Source organism: Oryx dammah, unplaced genomic scaffold (assembly GCF_014754425.2).
Source record: "Oryx dammah isolate SB20612 unplaced genomic scaffold, SCBI_Odam_1.1 HiC_scaffold_1, whole genome shotgun sequence".
NCBI lineage: Eukaryota > Metazoa > Chordata > Mammalia > Artiodactyla > Bovidae > Oryx > Oryx dammah.
In genome coordinates this window covers 108,682,263-108,708,941 of record NW_024070185.1, presented here as the reverse complement: position 1 = coordinate 108,708,941, position 26,679 = coordinate 108,682,263, and the positions used below count along the sequence as shown (strand labels likewise).

The following is a 26,679-nucleotide window of genomic DNA, read 5'->3' as shown; positions in this document are numbered from 1 at the left end:
TGCAGCATGTTGGTTTTTTTTTCACTTAAAATCGTGACTATGCTTCCAGGTTAATGCATATATCTAAATGGTTTTTCAGTTAGATGTGTATCATTTCATAGTACTGATGCACTTTATTTAGTCAAAATATTTTGGCACTTCAGATTCCCACAGGCGCAGTATTTGAAAGTACCTACCTTCCTCTGTATTTATACATTTCAAAACTTGCCATTTATATGTCTAGTTCTATTTGGAACACTGTCTGATTCAGTAGATGGAGACAGTGTGATTCTATTTTGGCACAACAGTGATTAGTATTTAACATGCATTTAGTAACCAGAAGGCAATGGCACCCCACTCCAGTGCTCTTGCCTGGAAAATCCCATGGATGGAGGAGCCTGGTAGGCTGTAGTCCATGGGGTCGCTAAGAGTCAGACACGACTGAGCGACTTCACCTTCACTTTTCACTCTCATGCATTGGAGAAGGAAATGGCAACCCACTCCAGTGCTCTTGCCTGGAGAATCCCAGGGATGGCGGAGCCTGGTGGGCTGCCGTCTGTGGGGTCGCACAGAGTCGGACACGACTGAAGCGACTTAGCAGCAGCAGCAGTAACCATTAGGTCTGTATGTATTGGCCTGGAAATAGATCCATGCTGCTATGAAGTGAAAAAAAAAGCACCTGTTGTAGAGTTTCATTTAAATATACTCCATTTAAATATATTTCTTACCTTAATAGTGGTATATGTTTCATGTTCGCAAGATGAGGTTGAGAAATCCTTTGCTAAAACAGTATTAATAAGGGAAAGTGTTCAGTCCTATCCAGCTCTTTGCGACCCCATGGACTGTAGCTCACCAGGCTCCTGTGTCCATGGCATTCTCCAGGCAAGAATGCTGGCGTGGGTAGCCATGCCCTTCTCCAGGGGATCTTCCCCACCCAGGGACTGAACCCAGGGGTCCTGCGTTGCAGGCAGATTGTTTGCCCCCTTAGCCACCAGGGAAGCCCCAAGCATAGTATAGTTAAAGGGGCCACTGGAACGTGGTTCTATTGCAAATACATAGTTTTGAGTGAACTGTGTCAGTTAACTATGGGAATCTTTTTAAATCTTGTGTTAGTGGCTACAGAGCTTGATAGTTTTTGCTGCCTGTCTACTGGAATTAGTTAGTTTGAGTAGTTCTCCTTTAACTCTGCTTTTTAGGATTTTTATTGTAATTTTTAAGAAACTTAACCAGAAAATTGGGTGGTGAGATGGAGAACAGGGTTCTGGCTTTCAGTCTGAAATAGTGATGATTCTCTTTTATTTATAAAAAGCTTACTAATTAATGGTTGGAAATAAAATTTCAAAATCAGTCATCTCAGATATTAACAAATGCTTGTATGATTAATTAGCAAGTACACAAATTAGTACAACTGGAACTGGTTTATAATTTCATGATTAGCCTTTAGAGCATTTCAAGTAGAAACTGGGATTGTTAAGAGTCCACAGTTTTAATATTATAAAATGAAAGGAAGCGTAGTATATACAGCTATAACTAAGTTAGAAGAAAGAAAAGATACAGCAACATCAGAGGAGACCCATGAGAGCAGCAGTCGTTTAAAGATGACTGATTACTTTCTCCCAAGTTTGAATGGGGAAAAAAAGTTTAAAAGAGAAGTTAAAAATGAGTTAGAAGAGAGCAACCTGAAGGGGATGCAGCCCAAGAAGAAATTAATAACCTTTAAATATCATTTATTGTGAGAGATGATTCTTTTCCTTGTCTTCAAAATTTGGTGAATAATACAGACCAGTTTGAACCTCAGGACGAAGGTCATTCTTGTTTCTGGAAAAAGGGAATCAACCGTACTAATGTATCATGTTCAGAATCACAGTTACTTTAACTAGAAACACTTTCATTTCTGAAGGAACTGGTCAAGGGAGTTTTCTGTGATGTGACTGATAATAAATAAGTGACAGCATGTCCCAGTTCTGTTAAATGTAATTCATACAGCTAAGGAGGAAGATTATATTGTGTGAAATGATTGTCTGGTAATTGACTATAATTAACAGCTTTCTCTTCCCTAATAATAATTCACTTATTTTAAATATGTACTTTTTCTGCAAGTTAAATTTTATTAGTTACTGAGAAATTTTATTTGAAATGTAACATATAGTAAGCTGTTAATTTCAGTAAATGGGTTTCCCCAATCCTGTTAAGTATCTGGCTTGTGTATGTGACAGTTGGCTAGAACAGTAAAAACCAGATTAAAAAAATATTGGAAAATCAGTTTTTGTAAAAATGAGGTTAAACCTTCATATTTATAAAGAATTTTTATCTTCAGCTGAAAACTGCTTTGAGAATAAATTTTTTTCTTTCAGTTTTATTGGGGAATAAAGTTTATTATAAGTTATTACCAGTTTTAGAATTCACCTCTTATTTCTCTAGGACCTAGCCCAGTGTCAGACACAGTCAAGGCATTCATTTGAATAAATTGGAGAGGTTTTTTTAAAGTTATTAAAAGTAGGAGGGAAATTAGATTTCTTTAGGTTAAAGTCTTCTCTGGGGGTGAGAAATGAGCTGTGATCTTCAAACATATCTTGTAATACATAAACTTTCAAATTTTACAACCACAATATGTCATTATTTCTCTTAACTCCTGGAAAAATATATAGCATACATTTGGTATATTGTTCACCTTCAAATGGTACATTAGGAACTGTATGAAATGATCAATAATTGACTTTAAAAAAAATCTACAACAAAAACAGTTTCATGTGGTTCTGTTTCTGACGTTTCGCTTAGAAATAATATGATTACTTTTTCTTTGGATGCTATGATTATTTCAAGTAGAGTGAAAAGGTTATTTTGTGTTTATAAGTTGGTGGTTACTTTTTATAACATTCTATTGTAAAATCAAAGTGTTCCAAACAAATAGATCATTAAACTTGATGAGTTAACAGCAATGGAGACCTTAACAGGGGAGGAGGACTATTTATAATGATACTATTTAAACTTAAATTTATAAAGATTTCCTTGATCAAAATTTTCCAGAGTAGCATTTCTTATCTGGTATTTCCTAAAGTGAAATATTGGAATTGCTTTGATATATGTTCTATTTCTGTGGATAATACATGAGAGTGTTGAAGCAGTGTTCATCCAAGAGAATTTGTATATTTGATTAATTTGGGAAATGCACTCTTTTCTGCTGTTGTGACCTACATTTTGCTGATAGTCACTGTGGTTTGTTTTACGTATATTCACAGGACACACAGCCTGGATAACTTGTGTATATATCTTCACAGGACGCACAGCCTGGATAACTCGTGTATATACCTTCACAGGACGCACAGCCTCGGTAACTCGTGCGCACTTTCCCTGCAGTAACTCGGTTTTCTTTGTTTCTAGTGCCGCCATGGCAACTGCACCATACAACTACTCCTACATCTTTAAGTATATTATTATCGGTAAGCTTGTTTACCTTAGACTCTTGTTCTCCAAAGGTTAAAATGCAAAATGTTTATATGCCAATACTTAACATAGTACCCCAGGGGAAGTGAATACTTGTCTTTTTCACTGCAAAATTAAAACTCCTTTGGTAGGATTTATTTTTCATCAATGATGTACCTGTTACCTTGTGACCCTGGGTACAAAGCTGGCTACTTTGGAAGTGATGTTATTTTTTCTTGAGGGCTACCTGAAAGTTAATACTGGGAATGAGATTAATTTCCTAGGAGCATTGATACATTCCAAAAATATCGTGAAATTTCTCAGAGCCCCGTGGATTCCAAAAATTGATAAAAATTCAGAATAATTGTGTAAGATACATGAAATATAATGGTAGTTTTTCTCTTAATCAACTTTCAAGAAAATTTAGCTCAAATTAAGACAATGCTGTTTATCCATATGTAAGAGTAAGTTGAAATATACGTATTTTTCTATTAATTCTTCCCATTAGTTTGGTTTAATATTGAGGTTATGTGACTGTATTGTAATGCTTCCTTCACCAAAGGTTGAACTGCTGTTAGTACAGTCAGAGATGACACCTGTTCTGTTAGGATTTCCATGCGAATCACAGTCTCTGGTGAAAGTCTATAAGAAATGTGAGATCACATGGGACCTAGTGAGTCAAATTCCAAAAGCTGATGATTTCTACTTGCTATATGCTGCCCTGTTGGTCACTCCTAGGAGGTTTTGGCTTTTATGCGTGGGTTAAGGGAAAAAAACAAAAAGCTGCAATAGTTTAAAGTAGAAAACACCATTACAGCAGTTTCTCTGTTAAAAAGCTTTTCCCAGCTGGTGTCTGTCTGTTGACATAATTCATAACCAGATTCTACCACCAGTGAAGGTTGGGAATAGTCAGTTTATATATCACAGTGAAAACCTACCTTTAAGATCTTTTGACCTCATTATAACTCATGAAAATGAAAATCTTTTAAGGCCCAGAGGTTTGTGGTGTAACAGGGTAAAAGAGGCATAGCAGTCCCTGCCTGTGACTCTGCGAGGGTAACACTGGAACTTTTCTTCAACAGGGGACATGGGAGTAGGAAAGTCCTGCTTGCTTCACCAGTTCACAGAGAAAAAGTGTAAGTTCAGCGTGTGAGGCAGGACGTCGGCAGAGGCGTCCTGCCACCTTCTTGCCTTTTAAAGTGATTTTCAGTATACTCTATGCAATAAAATATAGCTTTTCCCTATGTATGTGTACTTTTGTCTTTAGGAAGTGATTTTTATTTTTTTTAAAATAGGTACAGATGAAATATACTTGTATATATGGCGGTGTTTTTTTATGCCATATATAGTTTGATTGACTAGATTTTTGATGATATAAACTTCGGTTTTAAAAATATATACTACTGAAAAATAAAAATATATAATTTCAAATTTAAATTATCTTGTTCTCTGACTTTCCATTGTAGAAATTATCTTATTAAGGGAAATGTGCTCAGATATCATTTGCTAAGAGCAAAATAATAGTAGATTGGAAATATTTAAAATGGAGTTCTTTCTGCGTCCGTGGCTGGTCATTTTAGAGTCAAGAGTGCTACTCTGTCTTGTGTGGTAGGAGAAGGGGCCATTCTATTTTATGTAACTGACAGGCTAAATATAGTTGAAATTGTTCCCAAGAGTTAACATTATTTCTGTGGCATTTTTTGGCTTAATGTAGCATTTTATGAAGTGTTTAGCAGTCTGTGTGCTATAGAGGAAGAACAGTGAATTTAGGTTTTCAGTGGCCTCATTGTAAAGAAAGGATGAATAGACTTGTCCTATTGGATTAGACTTGGAAATACATAATTATAAATACATACTAAATTTCATGACCATCTTTGAAATATTGATAACATTTTACAGAATAAATACTAGTTTGACTGAAAACTCCTAGAGTCTTAAAACCATTAATTTATTAGGTAAGAATTGTCAGAAGGCTAAATAGTATAATGTTGTTATGAAGAGTTTATTAAAATCCTTATTTTTAATTAGCAGATTGTTTTAGCCCAGAGCAAATAGTAACCTGTGGGCCAAATCCAGGCACTCACTGCTTGTTTTTAGAAGTGAAGTTTTCCTGGAATGCTGTCATGCCTATTCTATGTATTGTCTGTGGCTGTTCTTATGCTTTAGTGGAGTGGAGTCCTTGTAACAGAGGTCTTTTGGCAAAATGTGAACTATTTATTATTTGGTTCCTTGCAGAAATTTCTAAGCCTGTTCCAGTCACATCCCTGTGACTTCTTACTTAAGGGCTTTTGCTGATGTCTTTCTTTCCATGCAGGCTTTAATCTGTTTGTAGCCTATAAGCATTAGTGAGTCTTTTGGTTGTCTAGTAGATCATTTTCCCATAGATCTAAATTTGAAGCTTTCTGCAAGTTGGAATATTGTATTTCTTTTCTTCCCTAACAGTTATGGCTGACTGTCCTCACACAATTGGTGTTGAATTTGGTACGAGAATAATTGAAGTTAGTGGCCAAAAAATCAAATTGCAGATCTGGGATACAGCAGGACAGGAGAGGTTCAGAGCTGTCACGCGAAGCTACTATAGAGGAGCTGCGGGAGCGCTGATGGTGTATGACATCACTAGGTGAGAGGTCAATCATTTCCAGCCTTCATACTTGAGAAAGGAAATCTACTTGAGGCAGTGTGATTTTTTAAAAATTGTTCGGCATTCTATAGTTTGTAATTGTGTATCTGTGAAATGACTTATTATTTGGGTTTTAGGGGTTTTTTTCCCTCTAGATTGCTGTGTGTGAGATTTGATATGTTGATAACATGTTGATTTCCTTATCTGAAAGTGGGTAAGACTAAAGAAAACTTTATGAGATGCTGGTGGAGCTAGTGAAAGAATACTCTTCGGAAAAGCAGTGTTAGTTGAACTACTTGAGGTGAAATATTTCACACCAAATATTTTCACTTCAGTAGAAAGCAAGCAAATCTTTAAGAGTTACTCTAGTCAGCCTCTTGCCTAGAGAATCCTGTGGACGGAGGAGCCTGGTGGGCTGCCGTCCATAGGGTCGCACAGAGTCGGACATGACTGAAGCGACTTAGCAGCAGTAGCAGTGTTAAAGTTCACGTCTTCAAAATAAGGCCAAGCAAAGGAATTAAGTAGTTTTGCTAATCCAATGTGGTAGATTATAAAAAATTTTCATACTTGAATCTGAAATATTTATTAAAATTTTTTTGTGTCCTAAAATGGATTGAAGTAGCTCATGATACTTCATGCTGCAAGATTAAATTTATTTCAGCTCTGCTATTTATGGAAACTCAAAAGTAATTGATACAGAATAACAAAACTGGACCTTAAATGTTTAATTTGGGAAAATTGTGCCACTTCATTAAACGCTGTGCTGTTTGTCTGCTGTAAGCTAGAAAATGAATTAGACCACCTTTCCTATTAATGCAGAGTGTCTGAAGCAGAGTGACTCCTGTCTCACCTTTGAACGGGTAGGCATCAGTAAGGGGGGCTGAGTGGTAGACTTCCCACATGTGTTTCCTTCTGGGAAGTGCTTCGTGCTGCTCTTGAGGAGCCCCACTGAGGAATTCTGCAGTGAACACTCTTTCCTGCTGCTGCTGCTGCTGAGTCGCTTCAGTCCTAAGTTTGTTTAATTTGGTGTTTCCTAAGGTTATTTTCAGAGAAGGCAATGGCACCCCACTCCAGTACTCTTGCCTGGAGAATCCCAGGGACGGAGGAGCCTGGTGGGCTGCCGTCTGTGGGGTCACACAGAGTCGGACACGACTGAAGCGACTTAGCAGCAGCAGTAGCAACAAGGTTATTTTATTTATTTAGAATAAAGATAGTGGATGATTATGATTATAGTGATTGAAGTTTTACTAAATTTTCAAATTAGGTGGTCTCAGGGCAAAACAGAGGGAACAGCTTTAAGGCTCTTCACTGTAGCCAGGCAACTGGTAAGTGGTTTTGTGGGAAGACAGGTAAAGCACCTGGCCATTTGTACGGACATGCTTCTGTGAGGGATACATTCCTGAAGGCGCTGCATAGTTGAAAATTTCATTCATTATTAATAAAATTTAACTACGATGGTGTGTCCTTAAGTGTATCTATAGTATTGTAGATTGTTTTGCTTTTTCTTTGTGTGTTCTTTTTTAAATTCCAGCCTATTGTGATATAAGTGATAACGGCTTGTGCTTTTTAAAATTTACATTTGATCATTGTTTACTTGGACAAGTTGAAAACACTGGGAAAAAACTTTTTATGTGACTTTTCTGACATGTAGGTGATGGTTTGTGTATGATATAGCACACTAAAAAGAAATTCTGAGTAAGGTATTCTTCTCCGTTCTCTCTGGGAAAGGAGTATATCAGATTCTGTGTGAACACTGGCAGCTGGAGATGATGGAACATACTCACTAGATTGAACTCAAAACACTTCAGGACACAGAGTCTGTAGAGGGCCCTGCACCTGCTCCGAAATCATTCCTGCCTCTTGATGGGGCTCTGTTGCCTCACCTGATAGATTAATGTTCTATGAGTCTGTAAAAATTAGAAATATTTTTAACCATCAAAATTTAAAAAATGTTTTGACCTTTTTGGTAAAGTCTAACTAATAATAGTAGTGTATTATGTATTATTTTAAATTATTTGGATTTGTTTGCTGTCTTAGGTCCTACTTGGCTAATGCAAAGAAGCCAGGAGATTTTAAACTCTCAGATTTGGAGGAAATGGAGAAATACGGCGTTCTGAGTCCCCAAATGATCTAGCTGCTGGTAAATGAGAGTGTACAGTTAGGATAAACTCACTCTCTGATATACCTGGGGACTTCAGTTTCTAGTCAAATGTATTAATCTTCTTAAAGCCGATTTTTAAAATTCAGAGTTCAGAATTATTTTCCATCAATTTTTTATCTTGTTCTTGCTTGCTAATTGGTCTATGTTTTTAAATGTAAATAATTTACTCCTGACGTGTAAGTGATTAGTAAAGTTGTTGACTATTGAGTTGTTTATTTAAAACAAAAGGTTTGGCTAGATATTTGAAAAGTGTATGTTTACATTCCACAATTCTCTAGGGCAGCAATCTAGTCAAATCAAAAATACTTTTTAACTATATATTTAAAATATATTTGATGAAGTTTCTTTTTTTCCCTATTGAAATGACAATGGTATGTGGCAGGCACAAAACTAAACTCTTAACTTTTGCAGGAGAAGCACATATAATCACCTGAGCAGCTGGCTGACGGACGCCAGGAACCTCACCAACCCAAACACTGTGAGTTAAACGACGTCTGCTGTACAAAACGCTTAGGATCTAAGTTGACCCTGAAAGCAAAGCCATTTGCTAAGTGGACTTTTTTTGTATTTGGGTACTAGGAACGAGAGAATCTTTATTCTTAAACTGAAGAAAACTTAGACGCTCTTTTCGAATATGGATTATGCCAGGTTTCGCGCTTACCCTTGGTTTTTGTTCATGTTTGTGGTTTAAGAAAAATGAAAGTTACAAGTGGGGTGGTGATCTCATGTCAGATGGAGACTATGAAATCTGAAACTTGCACTTCAATCTGCATTAATTTCATAAAATGTTACCATTAGAGGAAGCTGGGCAAAGTGTACTAGGGATCTCTATAATTTCTTACTACATGAGTCTCAAAAAATTTCAATTAAAAATAAAAACAGTTCTGCATATTATAAAAAATTAGCCAGTCTGAAAAGATCGTTATTTATTTGAGATTTTAAAGACTTGCTACTATGGTAGGCTCTGCAGTATACAAAAAAGAATGTGGGTCTTTGGCCAATGAAAGGTTATAGTCCAGCAGGGAGATCACCTATGGGGAGATGGCTACTGGAAAGCAGAGTGAAGCTGGACACAGCCTGGCCGGGCTAGCGCTTGCTGGTGGTGTGTTTAGGGGCAGCCAGTATGAACAGTGCCGTCTGGAGAAACCAGGTTGACAGAGGAGGTGGTGTTTGAGCTGGGACTTAGGAGTAAAAAGGTTTTGGTGGATTCTGTGGAGCGTATTCCAGAACAAGTGAAGAAAGGCCCTGAGCTGGGACTGACTGAGCTTTGTGAGAGTAAGGCCTGTGTCTGACTTAGCTTTGTACCCCAGAGCCTGGCAGTGGCCTGGTTTAGTAAATATGTAATCAGTGGTAAGATTGGCTTTCATGAGGGAACAGCGACTTAATTATTTTAAGAGTCAGTTAACATGGTTTGCCTTTTATGCCAGGGACTGTGTCTGGAACTTTCCTGTTTGTTATCACAGTAAACCCACTGTAGGTGTACATGCAAGTCTATAGGTGAATGTTCATACAGCTTCGTTTGCAGTAGTCAAAAACTGGAAGCAGCCTAGATGGCTCTCAGTAGGTAAACAGTGAAACAGTTTGGTGCATCTGTTCTGGGGCATACTCTCCAGCCACACAAGGGAATCACCTGTAGATGAATAGACCTCATGGGTGTTGTGCTGAATGAAAACAGTCAGTCTTGAAAGAGTACATACTGTATGATTCCATTTATATATAACAGTCTCAAAAAGAAAAGTTACTGAGTTGGAGAGGAGATTTGTGGTTGCCAGGGGTTAGTGACGGGGTGAAGGTGTGAGTTGACTGTGGAGAGCGCAGTGCAGCCCGTTTTTAGTGAAGAAGCCGATCGTGGTGACACAGGTCTGTACCTGCAGTAAAACTGCACAGAACTACACGCAGGAAAACTGAACTCTCAGTGAGGATTGTAGGGTGTGCCAATGGCAGTTCCCTGGTGTTGAGTGTGCACAGTAAGTGTGTAAGATCCTAGTACTGGGGACACTTGGTGAAAGGTATATATAAGAGCTCTTCTCTTGAGTAAACTTTTGTGATTCTTTTGTTATGTTCAAGTAAAATATTAAAAACAGCAAGAAAACAATTTAGAGAGTCGTTAGAGGAGCATAATAAAAAAAAAATTAGCCATGTCCTTCTTGTTTCCTTTATGCCTCTTAAAATCTTACCAGATCTTATTATAGAAGAAGGAAAAACTCAAGGTCCAATGGAAACGTTGTGTTTTCTGTAACTTTGCCTTTGATTTCTCTGTGGAAGTCACACGCTTTCTAATTTCGTTGATAGTGTATGTTGCGCCTCTGTCTTGTTAGCATGCCACGTTACGCCTCCCCTCTCCTGAGGATGGGAAGCGTGGTTTGGAAATGCTTAAGGAATGGAGAGCAGGCAGTGTTGTCTCCGTTAAGCAAACATTTGTTACACTGAGTGCCTGTGTTATAATGGCCCTGTACTACTTAGCCATCATGACTTTACCAACTTTGATTTTTTTAAAACCTTGATTTCATTTTTTAAGTGTTACTGCCGTATTCTTTACTGGATTGGTGGAAACGTTTTCCCATCCTCAGTGGGCACTTGTCCACACTGATTGAAGAATGCTAAAGGTGGACATTTGGGTCAAAATAGTTACAGTTCATGGACACCATGTTTTGAAAGGACAGCCAGGGGCTGAAATTTCACATGAAAAGAAGTTAGTGATGGACAACCCTTTTAGTTGAAACCATCCATTTCTAAAGTATCTGGATTTACCACATCAGTTTTGAAGGGGAACATTTTTGCCTTAAATTTGAACTCACTGTACATAGGTTCTCCCACCCCCGCTGTCCCCCATTGTGGATGCAGCCATTGTTACCAGTTGCTACAGACCTGGTCCAGCCTGGGAATGGTGCAGGGGAGGGCAGGATTGCAAGGCCCCAGTTTGGGTTTTCTGCCTCAATTCTAATGTCTGCCTACCACAGACTCTGGAGTGATCTTTTAACAAGTCCTTGTTTGCTTTATTTGAGTATTAATTTCCTTACTTGTAGCCTCAGAGGTTGAACTAGTAGTTTTAAAGCTTTCTGTGGATTCCAGGAACTTTAGAAAATCTAATGAAAGGCAGAAACCATCTCTTGCAGGCAGTGTCCTGGGAGACATCCTCTGTCCCTCTTCATAGTTACACCTTCATGATTCTGTAGCCATTGTCTGATGGGTAATTGCTAGTATTTAGTTTCTTTTTTAGACCTGCATGTTTTTTCCTCCAGATTTTTGGATTTTAGAGTTTTCACGTCTGATTTAAAGGTTGCTCTTGTGTAAGACGTCTCTCTTTCAATCCAGGTGATAATCCTCATAGGGAATAAAGCAGACCTGGAGGCTCAGCGGGATGTGACGTATGAGGAAGCCAAACAGTTTGCCGAAGAAAACGGTGGGTTTCTTTTGAGACTTAATGGCTTTTTTGGGTCACACACGGGAGAATTTCTAAGGAGAAGTCGGGTTTTGACAGTGCAGGTGATTCGACAGTTTTTTCTTTTTTTTAAGTGCAAATTGCTCAAATTGAAGAAAGAGGAAATAACAAAATGCATTTGTATGTGGGATTCATTTCGAGGGCAGTAGAATTATTTAATGACATAAAGATTCCCTCATTTCAAACTCATAGTCTTTCATAAAATACTGTGGTGGTAGTACTGAAAGCTGATGGGAACGTTTTACTCAGAAGTCACTAAAGGGAATGTCCTTGTGAGTTAATTTGAAATGTTCTTCATAGTCTGAATTTTATTTCTAGGTTTATTGTTCCTTGAAGCAAGTGCAAAAACGTAAGTATGACTAAAACTAGTAGATAATTTTTAATTATATTCAAATTTCTCAAAGTAGAATCATATATATATAAATGTATAATGTATATATACATATAATGTATAATATGTAAATGTGTAATGCTTATGGCAGGGAAAACAGCAAAAATTCCTTGGCTTGTTTCACATTTCAAAATAATGTTTTTTGTTACTTTCCCTAAAATATTATACCTTGATTATACCCATTGGTAACACAGGTTAATAAGTGAAATTGTGTTAACACAAATTGTGTAAAGGCTAACAGTGACCTTTACAACCAAGGCTGAATTTGGCATGTTGGACTCAAGGTTGTTCAACCTGTTGATTTAATACTTCTCATTTAGTAAAAGCATGACTTTAGGAAATAGTCAATGTCTTAAGAGTAATTAGAAGCATAATTAACATTTCTAATTGTTATTCCACGTTCATTATTGAACCCCAGCACTCCTATAAAATTTTCCACTCCTAAACAAAAAGTGTTTAGCCTCGTCTATACTGTTGGTGCTAAAAGGGCCAATATCAAACGAGAACATGGCTAAGCGTGGTAAGAACAGTACAGTTTATGCTTGGCTGATCAGCCGTACAAGTCCTGGAATACTGTTTGGAGATAATTTTATCTCTGTGTAGAACACCCCCCATTATGGCCCGCTTAATTATTGTTACATATTACTATATAGCATTTTAATGATTAGAGCACTGTACAGTTTCAAGTAGGTTTGCACAAAGAGCTCTTGGTATTGTTTGTACGCTTTCCACAGAAAGTATTCCCCATGCTGTTCTCTTAGCTCAGTCTTCCGGTAATCCCTTATTAGATGACAGTGGCTGAGTTGAAGACATCATGGCAGTTGACTAAAGGTTAGCAACAGGTCATTGTGTAATGTCTTACGTTTTGTAGAAAGCTATGGTTTGCCAGTCAAGTTGTCGATTGCCTCTTAGGGGAGAGAACGTGGAAGATGCTTTCCTTGAGGCTGCCAAGAAGATCTATCAGAACATTCAGGATGGAAGCTTGGATCTGAATGCCGCCGAGTCTGGTGTACAGCACAAACCTTCAGCCCCACAGGGGGGCCGGCTAACCAGCGAGCCCCAGCCCCAGAGGGAAGGCTGCGGCTGCTAGTGACCTCCTCGCCGTGGCTCTCACTCGACCTTTCACCTCTGTCTGTTGGAAGCAGTACTTTTTACTGCCTCACTGTCTTCTGTACATCTTACTGGGTTTAATTAAAAAGAAAAAAACAACTCTGTTGTAAAAACAGTTTAACACAATACTAAACTGCTAAACAATTAGATGTAATCAGGTTATCACAGGCAAGTAGAGTAATAAATCTCTCCTGCATGGTAAATCGAGACTTTTTCCCCCTGATTGTCCTCCTGATAGGTATGTCACCAGTCCATGACTTAAACGGAGCACTGATGCTGGACCTGATTTTTTACCCCTCCCTCTTTTTGGCAAGGCTTTGCCTCATTGTATGGTTTAATTTGATGATATCTTAAGCTTTCTTCCCATCTTCAACTGTTCAGGTATGTCTGTTGTAACCCATAAATTTATTGCTGTGAAATGACTTCTGATGATAGAGAAAGCGTTCTTCAAAGCCTTTTGTTTTTGTCGGATAAATTCCCTGTTGTGTGGGTGGCATTTTTCTTAAGGCGGTTTGCTTCTGTCTTAGCCTTGCACAGGGAAAATATCCATTTTTCTTTTTTCTTATGCTTAATTAATAGCTTTATCCTTTTTTTTTTTTACACCATTTTATCTTTTTCTCTTTAGCAGAAAGTAAATATGTATAAAATTTGAAGGAACCGAACTAACAATACATTCTGTGTATATTATTTTAATGAAGAAAATAAATTGATTACTGGCCTTGGAACAGTATAAAATACCAGTTTGTACAGTAGGACCTATATGTGACCATGTTACTCCCTTCCATTTCCCACGAGGAAATAGACACGACTTCTGTTCACACATATACCGGCTCCACCCTCTGGTGCTGGCGGTGTTTGGGGACATGATGCTGGGAAGAGCTCCTGGCGTCAGAGGACTAACACTAGCAGAGTCTGCTCCATCTCGGCACTGTGGCTTACCTGCTGATTTTCTTACCTGTTCTCGTGCAATCAACAATGTGCTAACCTGCTTTTCTCCTTTTGTAAACATTTTGCATTACAGGCTGCATTTCTTGCCTTACTGTATAGAAGAAGAAAAAAGGCTGGGTTTCTTATTGCACATTTTAAGCTTTTATACCTGTATCTCGGAATGGTGAGATTCTGAACCAGACAGCCAGAACCGCAGGTCTGCTGTTAAGGGATTTTAAATAGTGCGTTTTTAACACTACAGTGACATAATTTAAGACGCCCCTTGTATTCTTAGTGTATTTATGTCATGTTGGCATAAATTGTTCTGTGAAGGGGAAAGTGTTTCTCATGGTGTTGCAGTGTTTGTACCGATAGAAAGTAAGTTACTACTTTGCACTAGGCGGTGTGGCCACTGAAGATACTGTATTGCAAGGAAACGATCTCATTTCTGTAGACAGCAAACTTATGTTTTACCAAGTTCTTTACTTCTGTTGATTGATTCCTAATTGAGTTTATGGTTCAGGCTGGGAATTGAGAAGTTATTTGAAGTAGGATAGGTAAAACCTCAGTATATTATATAAAATGCACTCTCAGCTCAACTGCTGTGTTTAAAATACACATTTAAAATCCCTATTTACAGACACTAAAGGAAAAAATACTGCTTTCTGGGTTGTAAACACGTGGTAGTACGAGAGTATTGTATAGTCAATGTTAAATAAAAGCCAAAACTGGAATGTGCAGAAAATAAGATTTGGTTAATTTGTGGACTCATCTTTATTTTTGTCTTTGTTTAACTTTTTTAAAAAACAAGATACCTGGAGTGTATCGGGAATGTGCTGTTAGGGACGCACAGCGATCCGTTTTGCTTACACTGTTGGATCACAAGGGGCTCACCCAGGGACCATGACCTGCTGGTATGTGTGTAAATATTCACAAAAAACCACCCACCCACCCACCCCCCGGGGTGCAAGGCAGCCATCACAGACTGAAGCCTGGGGCGTCTTTAGGTGCATACCCTGGTTCCCAGAGTTCGTCACAGTGGGTCTTAATTGTTCTGTGACAGGATTTACTCAGACTGCTGTACTCTTCATTTGATGTAACAAAATGCTATTAATCTAAATATTTGTAAATAAAGTACCTGTATCTAGATTAAAGTAAAATTGTTTGCCTTATTTTCTAAATTATACCAGGATTTCATATTTTCTTCAGGCAAATAGCTATTTGGCATTAAGTTGCCAGTTTTTACTGCAGAACTGCCCTTAATTGTTTAAAAAGAGACGTCTGTGTCAATAGTGTATGAATCCACATCACTCGGTAATGGCGCTCCGGTCTGACCCGTGCATTCAGGTCACACTCTCAGTGGTGTCTGGCCTCTTCCAGTGTAAGACCAGCACATCTGGTGGCGGACACTGTTCTCCCTTGGCTGCTTAGGACCAGATTCTGTTACTTGCTTGTGTAATCCCCTGTAATAAACTTGGGTGCTCCGAGAGAGAGGCAGACTGTTGTAAACATCTGTGTGCCAGATACTGGGCAAGCGCACCTTGGGGAGAATGTGGACTTCCTTTCATTTTTAATCCACGGAGAGCTTATTACTTGTGTGGTCACCTGCTTTTCTGGGTTCCTTGTTGCCCTTGCTCCTATGAGGCCCTCCTGAGTAGTAATTGGTGCTCAGTACTCTATGCGTTAGACATTCCAGTATGATGTTCAGGTATTTTTCAAGGACAATAAAGTGTTTGATGCAGTGATTTTGATTTTTTTTTTGGGGGGAGGGTGGCTGGTGATTTTTAGATAATCAGAGGGAGTAGAGTTTCTTTGGAAAGACGTCTTTTGAGACCAGGTGTTTGCTTTCATACACAAATCACCTTATCTAAATCAGTAAGACCGTAGTTTCGGGAAGTTCTCCACACCAGTTTTAAGTGTGCTCTCTTGGCTCAGAGGTTAAAGGGCCTGCCTCCAATGCAGGAGACCCGGGTTCGATCCCTGGGTTGGGAAGATCCCCTGGAGAAGGAAATGGCAATCCACTCCAGTATTCTTGCCTGGAGAATCCCATGGACAGAGGAGCCTGGTAAGCACAGTCCACGAGGTCGCAAAGAGTCGGACACGACTGAGTGACTTCGCTTTCACTTTTCTTATAAACGTGTGGCTCAGTTCGCACCCTTAACAGAAGACAAATGATTCCTGTTCATGTGGCAGTTCAGGAAGAAAGTATTTTACCCTCATTCAGTACATGGACAGACCAGGAAACTGTCCTTGAAGGATTTCAATAATTGTTGAAGAGGCAAGGTTTTTAAGCATTTTGCCAAGACTTGTGAAAATGAAACAAAGAATGTAAGTAAAAAAGACACTTATCAAGTCAACTTTACATTGGAAGTGATGTTTTCTAGAACTTACTAGGTGTTAGTTTTATGCTATTTTCACTGTCTTTAATCATATTTATCCCATGTCAGTCCCTATCCCAGATCTTAATGGTCCAGCTCTAGGCAAACAACTTAGGAATATAAACCTCAGCAGGTGGTCAGAGAATAGTGCTATACTATATATAGTAACATGGTATATAATACCTGTTCTGGTTCAAAAGCTGTTTAGGAACCTAGAAAACAGTTGCTGGGAATATTTTAACACCACCCTGAAGTCTGAACACAGTTTGAATTTGCCACTGGGCCAGATTCTCCAAGGGCTTCCCAGCTGGCTCAGTGCTAAGGATCTAGCCGCCAGAGCAAGAGACGCGGGTTCGATCCCTGGGTTAGCAAGATCCCCTGGAAGAGGAAATGGCAGCCCACTCCAGTATTCTTGTCCGAATAATCAAAGGGACAGAAGAGCCTGGTGGGTCGCAGTCCATGGGGGTCACAAAGTCAGATGTGACCGAACAACTAAAAATGCACGTGGATTTCCCAAAGTTCTAATTTTCCACCAAAGACTGTGTCTCGCTGAGGAAAGGGATCTGAACAGGCGTTTTCAAATCACTGACGGATACAACACACTTCAGCCTGCACAGAGATGGAAAGCCATCTCAAAGATTTGACATTCTCTTGGAATTAGGGTAAAAAATACATGGCTTTACTGTAGATCTGTGAAATGTAAAGTCAGATGTCAGACCCACATTTATTTTATCTTTTATTTTCATATGAAAATAGATTTTAAACAAAATCCAAAAATAACTTCTGGCACTATAAATAAAAAGGAGCCTAAGTATGCTGTTTTAACATTTCTAACTACAGATTTTACCAGTTTATAGATTCAGAACAGCACTGGTTTTATGATGATGCATTTCAAAGGTTTAAAAAAGAAAACCCTCAGCCACATAAGACCCTGGTTTAAATAGTATACAATAGTCCCATATGTACAGGTGACTTTCAAAACCGCTGACAGTCGCTGTAGAAATGGAATAAACTACAGTGGAGTTTTCAGCATCTGAACTGACTGGCTCTTGACAAAAACCAAGTGACATTCTAATGGAGAAGGTCATTTCCTCATATTTAGGCAAGAGAGTCTTCCTCCATCTGGCTGAGCCACTCGTCCTACAGCAGGATGAGAAAGTACTAAGGATGAATTCCTGCAACAGTAAAAACAGGTTTTAGCTAAATTCACAGAACTAGATAGCATCATGGCTAACAGGTAAAATTAATATATTTGAGTACTTCTTTGGAAAACTGTTTTAAGATGAACCATCATACAAATTATCCAGGATAAAAGTAAGAAGGTTACTTTTCTTAAGACTGTATGGTAAGCTACAATTCAGCATCTGCCAATTGAAAGTGCTAGTTATTTATAAATAGAACTTTTTGTAACATGTACCCTGTGAGCAGGAAGCTGAGGATAGCATCAGTGTCGGTAACTGTCTACTGATTGTGATGGACCTTGCAGAACTTGATGGAAGGAGCTCTGGAAAGAAGGAAGATAAAACGTTAGGCTCGGAAGCCAGGCCCCTAACTCCAACCTAGTTCAGATTTTAATCCCACATAATAGATTGAGACTCCGGAACCCAACATACTTCTGACAAAACCCTCTCTACGTGCTGCGGCTCTCCCGCCGCCTCCGTTGCCCTCCTGGGCCTGGGGCGCTGCGGGTCTCCGGGGGCCACGGGAGCTGAAGACTTCCGCTGGCGCCCACACCCCTGCGTGCCCGTCTCCCACTCTTCCGGGCTCACCTCCGGAGTCGCCATCTCTACAAAGCTCTGTGCCTCCGACATGCCCTCACGGCCTGCCCTGAGGCCCATGACGGTCTTGGCCTGTATCTGACTTGGGTCCTACTGTGGAAGATTTAAGGTGATCGCAGTCACATCTTGGCGCTGCTGCTAATGAGCAAGCCGTGTGTCTATTAAAGACGCAAACTGGCCTTGGATGTTCCTGGGCTCACACACAAGACCCTGCTCTGCGGTCAAGGGAGACCAGCGTTTAAATCCCGGCTTCGTGTTTCGCTGTGACTGTGACATCATGTTTTGTTTTCTACAATTTATTTATAGAGAAGGATAAATCCTGGGTCCCAGGATGCAAGTGAGGCAATGGCCGTAGAGTGTTCAGTGCACACACACTGCGTGCTAAGCCGCGTCAGTCGTGTCTGACTCTGACCGTATGGACTGCAGCCTGCCAGGCTCCTCTGTCCCTGGGATTCTCCAGACAGGAATACTGGAGTGGGTTGCCATGCTTTCCTCCAGGGGATCTTCCTGACCAGGGATCGAACCCACAACTCCCACATCACAGGCAGATTCTTCACCACTGAGCCACCACACCCCCACGCTAGGCATGCAACATGGCAGGTATTATCTGTCTGACAGGAATACTGTCTTCCTATTTACGGATTCCATTAATATATTTTATGTTCCTTCTAAATAATTACTAACCTCATCTAGGTCTCACACAGAAAACATGTGAAATCCAGTGTTGTGCTTCTTTAAATAGATTCTGAATTAAGAGTTCAAACTGTGTTCAAACTTCACTTAGGACTAACAATTGGCACAATCACCTTTCCCAAGTGGACAGACTAAACTGGGACACAAGTTGGCTTCAGAGGTCTAAACTCTTCTATTTTTGACTGTGCCACAGGGCTTATGGGATTTTAGCTCCCCAATGAGAGGCAGAACCCGGGCCCTCAGTGGTGAGAACACAGAATCCTTAACCACTGGACCACCAGGGAATTCCCTAAACTTGTTATATTTACCAAATAGATGATAAGGAAATCCAAACAGTGGAAAGCCTTCATAGGAGAATTAACTATGTCCCTGTTTCCTAGTTGATTTCCTAAATCATCAGCTATCCTCTTTACACATTTACTACCAACCAATTGATTCCAGTTTTCCCAGGGACCATGAAAACTTTTGTGAGTCTTCCCTAAGACAAGTTTCCCCGAGATCTGAAGGTGACATTCGTGTCCTTCCACCTTCAAATCTTGGGGAAACTCATGCCCTTTGGGCTTTCCTGCTAGCTCAGCTGGTAAAGAATCTGCCTGCATTGCAGGAGACCCCGATTCGATCCCTGGGTTGGGAAGATCCGCTGGAGAAGGGACAGGCTACCCACTCCAGTATTGGGCTTCCTTGGTGGCTGAGCTGGTAAAGAATTCACCTGCCATGTGGGAGACCTGGCTTCAATACCTGGGTTGGGAAGATCCCCTGGAGAAGGGAACAGCTACCCACTCCAGTATTCTGGCCTGGAGAATTCCATGGATGGTATGGTCAGCAGGACCGCAGAGCTGGACAGGACTGAGCGACTTTCACTTTCACTGTTTTGTGTCCTTCTGAGTCTACTCTAGGCTGTGGGCCTCAAAGCTTTCAGGGACTTTCCGTGTACAAGCCAGACCACTTATGAAGAGCCGCCTCCTACCTGACTTGGTCCAAGATGGGAGTCCTCTGCAAGGGAAGATTCGCGCTGAGACAGAGTGGCTGACGACGTGGACTCCAGAGACGTGCTGGTGACCAGCTCCCCTAAGGCGTCGACCTGTCTCCTCAGGCTGTGTAACGTGCCCTCGGTCTGCCGCTTCCCTTTGCTTAACACTTCTGCCTGCTTGGACATACAGTGTCGGAGCTGGGCCTGAAAGTGTTACGGGAAGACTTAGGGCTTTGCAGAGGGAACGTGTCAGAACTAGTGCTGCGTAGCTTCCTCACGTTTAACATTTGAAAGGCAAATCTGACTGTCAGAACATGGAAGTGGCTGCTGAAAATCCTCTTGTCTTCAAAAGTTAAAGGGGGGAAAGCGGGGCGGGCAGGCGCCAGACGTTTCCCCTGTGTGTTGTCATTAACTGGACCTTTACCTCCATTGTCACGACACTTGGGATTTCCGCCTCCTCCTCATCGGACGCCTGCTCAGATTTAGATGATGGGCTTACACTGATACCTTCTGAGTGTCTCACAGTGTATGGAATCCTCAACCCACAGTGCTTCCTGGCTCCCCCATGGCACCTCTGAAACGATCCTCTAGTCAACGCTGCCAGCAGGCACTGTCCCGCAGAACTTCCTGCGGTGACAGGAATGTTCCATGTTCTATATCTGTCGCCCTCTATGGTAACCTCTAACCATGTGAGCACGTGAAGTGTGGTAACTGAACAGAATTTTTTACCTGGTTTAATGACAGCGAATTTCCATTTAAACAGCCACATGTGGCCAGAGGCTATCTGATGTTAAGGTCCATCACTCCCTCGGAACTGTACGTGGCTCCCTCTCAGCCCTCGAGGCGAGTGGCCGCTCTCCAGAGACGCACGCTGTCCTCTCTGGTTCTACCTGCCTCACTCTCATTTCCCAGCTCCCCACTATACGCTTCACCCCATTTTTAGGTCAGGCCTTAGGAAGCATCGCTACGAACAGAGCTAGGGGAGGTGATGGAATTCCAGTTGAGCTGCTTCAAACCCTGAAAGATGATGCTGTCAAAGTGCTGCACTCAATATGTTGGCAAATTTGGAAAACTCAGCAGTGGCCACAGGACTGGAAAAAGTCAGCTTTCATTCCAATCCCAAAGAAAGGCAATGCCAAAGAATGCTCAAACCACCGCACAATTGCACTCATCTCACACGCTAGTAAAGTAATGCTCAAAATTCTCCAAGCCAGGCTTCAGCAATACGTGAACCGTGAACTTCCAGATGTTTAAGCTGGTTTTAGAAAAGGCAGAGGAACCAGAGATCAAATTGCCAATATCTGCTGGATCATGGAAAAAGCAAGAGAGTTCCAGAAAAACATCTATTTCTGCTTTATTGACTATGCCAAAGCCTTTGACTGTGTGGATTGCAATAAACTGGAAAATTCTTCCAGAGATGGGAATATCAGACCACCTGACCTGCCTCTTGAGAAACCTATATGCAGGTTAGGAAGCAACAGTTAGAACTGGACATGGAACAACAGACTGGTTCCAAATACGAAAAAGAGTATGTCAAGGCTGTATATTGTCACCCTGCTTATTTAACTTCAATGCAGAGTACATCATAAGAAACGCTGGGCTGGAGGAAGCACAAGCTGGAATCAAGATTGCTGGGAGAAATATCAATGACCTCAGATATGCAGATGACACCACCCTTACGGAAGAAAGTGAAGAGGAACTAAAAAGCCTCTTGATGAAAGTGAAAGAGGAGAGTGAAAAAGTTGGCTTAAAGCTCAACATTCAGAAAATTAACATCATGGCATCTGGTCCCATCACTTTATGGCAAATAGATGGGGAAACAGTGGAAACAGTGGCTTACTTGATTTTTCTGGGCTCCAAAATCACTGTAGATGGTGATTCCAGCTATGAAATTAAAAGACGCTTGCTCCTTGGAAGGAAAGTTATGACCAATCTAGATAACATATTCAAAAGCAGAGCCATTACTTTGCCAACAAAGGTCCGTCTAGTCAAAGCTATGGCTTTTCCTGTGATCATATATGGATGTGAGAGTTGGACTGTGAAGAAGGCTGAGCACTGAAGAATTGATGATTTTGAGCTGTGGTGTTGGAGAAGACTCTTGAGAGTCCCTTGGACTGCAAGGAGATCCAAGCAGTCCATCCTAAAGGAGATCAGTCCTGGGTGTTCATTGGCGGGACTGATGTTGAAGCTGAAACTCCAGTACTTTGGCCATCTGATGCAGAGAGCTGACTCATTTGAAAAGACCCTGAGGCTGGGAAAGATTGAGGGCAGGAGGAGAAGGGGACGACAGAGGATGAGATGGTTGCATGGCATCACCGACACAATGGACATGAGTTTGGGCGGACTCCGGGAGTTGGTGATGGACAGGGAGGCCTGGCATGCTGCAGTTCATGGGGTCACAGTCAGACAGGACTGAGCGACTGAATTGAACTACTCTTTGGAAGCAAAGTTATGACCAACCTAGACAGCATATTGAAAAGCAGTGACATTACTTTGTCAACAAAGGTCCGTCTAGTCAAGGCTATGGTTTTTCCACTGGTCAGGTATGGATGTGAGATTTGGACTATAAAGAAAGCTGAGCACTGAAGAATTGATGCTTTTGAACTGTGGTGTTGGAGAAGACTCTTGAGAGTCCCTTGGACTGCAAGGAGATCGAACCAGTCCATTGGAAGGACTAATGCTGAAGCTGAAACTCCAATACTTTGGCCACCTGATGTGAAGAACTGACTCATTTGAAAAGACCCTGATGCTGGGAAACACCAAAGGCGGGAGGAGAAGGGGACGACAGAGGACGAGGTGGCTGGATGGCATCACCGACTCGATGCACATGGGTTTGGGTAAACTCTGGGAGTTGGTGATGGACAGGGAGGCCTGGCGTGCTGCAGTTCATGGGGTTGCAAAGAGTCGGACAAGACTGAGCGACTGAACTTACAACTAAATTCTAGACACCTATTTTCAGCTGCCTACAGACAGACATCCTTCCTTGTGTGTCTCATGAAGCCTTCAAGTTCAACATATCCTGAGCCAAACAGCTTCTCATTTGACCCCCAAGCCTACTTGTCTGGTCTCCCCAATCCCTCCCCCGACCACAGGCCTGCGAGCTGTGTTTTTCTCTATTTTCTGTCTGCAGGTCCTGTCACTTTCAGCTGAGGCAAAGCAGCATTACCGAGGGCAAGGAGCCCTGGGCTGAGCACCAGAACTCGTGGTTCTGAACCCTGACCCTGGTGCTGAGTAACTGCGATGCCAACCTCTCTGAGCCTCGGACGTGGACCCTATAAAACTGCTGCGAGAGCTGCAGCAGAGCACGTTCCCCCACTCTCAACAGGCTGAGCAGCTTATACTTTTTTTTTTTTTCTTTTAAGAGGGCAACCTTGAGTCGATCTTCACGGTGACGCAGTTTCTCCCGGAGAGCTTCTCCACGCCAGTGTTCATCCTTTTTCAGAGGAAAAGGGAACCATCAGAGAGTCTCAGCACCACCGTCATAGCCGACCCGCCTTTCCCTCCTCCCACCCTGCAGTCTGTCTGTACTTATCTGGGGGCGGTGGGGACCAAAGGGCCTTTTCAGGAAGTCCAGGGAACAGCAGGGTAAACAAGCCCTTACCATCATGTGAACGTGAGAAAACCGCAGTTTCTCTTCAAAAGGTGACGGCTTCTCACTCAGGGCGAATGGAAAGTTCTCCTTCAAGCTCTCCAGCCCTCCGTCTAGGTGTTCGCTCCTTTCCAGAATGGCCTCCAGGTCTGCCGGCAGCTCCGGGAGAAATTGATTGAGGTTCTTCAGGCTGGCTCTGATCTCGTCTTTCACTTCAGACTTAAGCGTCCTCATCGCTTCGCTGATTTCTACTTGTCTTCTTTCCAGATCTTTCTGGTTTACCATCTACAGAGCGAGTGAGAGTCAAATACCACCAGGTACTGGAACTGAACTGTTATTTAATGATTTAATATTTTAAATACATGTATCATATACCGAAAGACCTACAAATGTTACTTATTGTGATTAGAACTGTAAAAATTTGCCATTTTCCCAGCTACTCAAGTATCTCTAAGCTACCAAGTGAACGATTTTACTGGCCTTCCGACTGGAGCAACTCCTGTTTGGAAAAGCCCAGGGTGGTGTTGCGTGCAGGTGGCCTACACCATCGAAGCCAGCCTCGCTGCAGCTGGACAGAGCTGGGCTCCAGCCCCACCTCCAATAGACAGCACCAGGATGACTCAGGGCAAGCTAGCTAACTTCTAAACCTCCTGTGTCCTGAAACGTGAGAGCTATGTCAGCCTCACCTCCAATAGACAGCACCAGGATGACTCAGGGTGGGTGGGTGGGTGGGTGGGTGGGTGGGTGTGTGTGTGTATGTGCGTGTGTGTGTGTGGGGAGGGCGGTTATACGAACAGATGAAACTAAAGGGCCACATGGTGTCATCCAAAGGACAAAGTGTAGCAGGGTCACTCGAGGGGCCCGATCGGCCTAACTAGAGAGTTCTGGGGCGGGCTGAGGGACACATGGGGGCCTAGGGTGAGACCCTCCATCGAGGACGAACCGTCCTCCTCTCCTCGGCCCAGCTGCACAACAGACGATCAGAGGTTTCCTTGGGAATTTGTCTCTTACAGACTGGTTTCTGGCATAAAATCTAGTCTTTCAACACAGCACTTTGGGACTTGATAAAATTTTATGCTGAAGAACTGCCATTTTTCTTTCAAAAACTAACAAGTTTGGTGAACTTAAGGCATTTCAAAAGTGTATCTTGGGGGCATCTTAAGAGTGTATCTTGAACAAATACTTTCTTCTTGTGCAAAGTTCTAAATTTCAAGACTAGAAGAACAATCTGATAGCCAGTCTGCCAGTCTCCACAGAGCCGTGCCCCCTGCACAAGCACCGCTGAGACCAGCCCTGCGCCCGGGGCTGCTGGCTCACCTGCTCCTTGAGCTCTGCGTACTCCTGCTGCATCTGGCTGAGCTCCCGCATCAGGCGCCGGGCCCGCTCGTGGTTGTCCTGTGCCACCTGCTCGATGGTTGCCATCTCCTTCTGCATGGAGCTGTTCTCCTGCTTCTGCTCCTAGCACGGGAGGAGGAGAGCAACCCAGGAGGTGCGCGCTGCTGCCTGGCACACTCACTAGCTCTGAGACTTCGTTTCCTGTCTGGCCTCCAGCTATAAAAGGGATGATTGACCGGCCTTCTGCAGCAGCGGTGGTAGAGCTGGGAGCAGAAAGCCTGAACCCTAGGTGTGCCGTGTCACCACTGAGATCACGTTACCCTCCCCTCTCTGGGAGACGTGAACAACAGCCACCATCGCAGGGTTCCTGGGAGGATTAAAACCTAGACATCTGCCTGCTCTCTTCACAGTCCTGTTGCACGACACTGGCTGTGAGCGGTGTTGCCCTCTGGGAAATACATCCGGATGCAAAGCCACATTCACACTGCAGGGTGACATGAACTCCTCCAGAGGGTTAGGAAACCCTTTTCTGGGACAGCCCCCATCACTGCCCGTCAGCCTCGAGGCATCAGAAGCTGTTTTCAACTCATCTGAGTACCATCACCCACAATTTGTCTCAGGGATGAGAGCATGACAGACTGAGCCTCCTAGTTTTAGGATAATGATTAAAGCCGATGCTGACCAGAAAGGGCACGGTGAGAAAGCCTGTGAGCACAGACTGCAGCTGGGGAAGAGGGTCTTCAGAAGCTTTCCCACCCCCAAACCCCTGTACCCTCGCTGGAGAGGTGTGCAGAGGCTGGCTCGCCAAGGGTGCTGTCTGAGCCTGTGATCAGCGTTCAAGCCAGCCAGCCAGCTGACTCCGCCAGGGCTGAGCCCAGATGCAGGCAAAATCTACCATTAGCTTCAGGCACAAACTATGCACAGAGGTACCCAAAGCAACAGTTGGGTTAGGGACTGGGCTGCCCGGTCTTTTCTCTACATGGAAGCCGTATGCTAGTTAACAATGGAAAGGCGTCAGCACACAAGCTGCCGGGGCGGGGCAGTGGGCACTCACGAGAAGGGTCTTCTCCAGCTGGCTGCGCTGGGTCTTGAGCGCTTCCTTGAGGCTGGCTACCTGCTTCTCAGCTTTCTTCCTCTCTGTCAAGAACTGGTTTCGCAAGAGGCTGAAGTCTGCCCTCATAGAGTCCGCCTCCTTCTGAAGAGCCAGCAGCTCAGCTGACTTTTGCAACAACTGTTGCTCCCGTTCGGAGAGCTGTCGTTCTGAAACAGCGTTTCAGGTAGTTTAGCCCGAGGCCCTGGGCTGGCGGAGGGCAGACTGCACAAGGACATGATGCCCACTCAGCCACTTTCTTCACCAGCCAGTTGTCTAACTCTCCCCTGACCCACACCGGCGGCCCAGAAAAAGGTTCAGAGAAGGCTGCCCTTTGATGTAGTTTGTTCCTGAAGGACCTGATTCCAGTGTGACAGGCAGCCACCATTTCCTCTTTTGAGTCTTTGAGACCCGAGAGCACCAATCCTGTGAGGCGCGTGGAACACGGAGCAGACTACCAAGACGCCAGTTACTTACTCCCCTGCTCATTTAAACGTCTGTTCACGCCCCTTCTCCACTTTTACACTTTGGGCTGCTCCACGAGGCGCGCGGGATCTTAGCGCTGTGCCGCTGCACTGGAAGTGCAGAGTCTCAATCGCTGGACAGGCAAGGAAGCCCTGGGATGCTTTGTTACAAACCTCCTTTCAAATAAAGGGACAGGCACAGTACGTCTCCCTTCATGGGAGGCGATCCAGGAGAAGAACAGAGGGTCTGGAGCCTTGTTTTCTACAGAAGGAGCCCGTTTCCTGGTATTCAGTGGGGATCATGCGTGCAGACACCTAAGGGTCTGGAG

General features: G+C 42.5%; 2 protein-coding genes across 7 annotated transcripts in view; one reads left to right on the top strand and one right to left on the bottom strand.

The window, feature by feature from the left end:
* The first annotated feature begins 908 nt into the window (after positions 1 to 908).
* On the top strand, positions 909 to 15,798 carry RAB14 (RAB14, member RAS oncogene family). Its single transcript, XM_040241238.1, has 7 exons — positions 909 to 3,419; positions 4,485 to 4,538; positions 5,845 to 6,022; positions 8,595 to 8,661; positions 11,499 to 11,586; positions 11,944 to 11,974; positions 12,929 to 15,798. The coding sequence occupies exons 1-7, from the start codon at positions 3,368 to 3,370 to the stop codon at positions 13,104 to 13,106; spliced, it is 648 nt and encodes a 215-aa protein (XP_040097172.1). The 5' UTR covers positions 909 to 3,367; the 3' UTR covers positions 13,107 to 15,798.
* Positions 15,799 to 17,143: 1,345 nt separating this feature from the next.
* Positions 17,144 to 26,679, bottom strand: part of CNTRL (centriolin) — an 86,671-nt gene continuing 77,135 nt past the window's right edge. For 4 of the 6 annotated variants that reach the window (XM_040241178.1, XM_040241206.1, XM_040241216.1 and 1 more), the window contains 7 exons: positions 25,851 to 26,056; positions 24,779 to 24,919; positions 23,474 to 23,746; positions 23,243 to 23,305; positions 19,870 to 20,076; positions 17,849 to 17,935; positions 17,144 to 17,571 (listed from right to left, as the gene is read on the bottom strand). In XM_040241178.1, the coding sequence (XP_040097112.1) occupies positions 17,876 to 17,935; positions 19,870 to 20,076; positions 23,243 to 23,305; positions 23,474 to 23,746; positions 24,779 to 24,919; positions 25,851 to 26,056 (950 nt within the window). In that variant the 3' untranslated portion in view covers positions 17,144 to 17,571; positions 17,849 to 17,875. Of the gene's footprint in view, positions 17,607 to 17,848; positions 17,936 to 19,869; positions 20,077 to 23,242; positions 23,306 to 23,473; positions 23,747 to 24,778; positions 24,920 to 25,850; positions 26,057 to 26,679 lie in introns of all 6 variants that reach the window. The other 2 variants (XM_040241197.1, XM_040241188.1) reach the window with 2 other exon arrangements.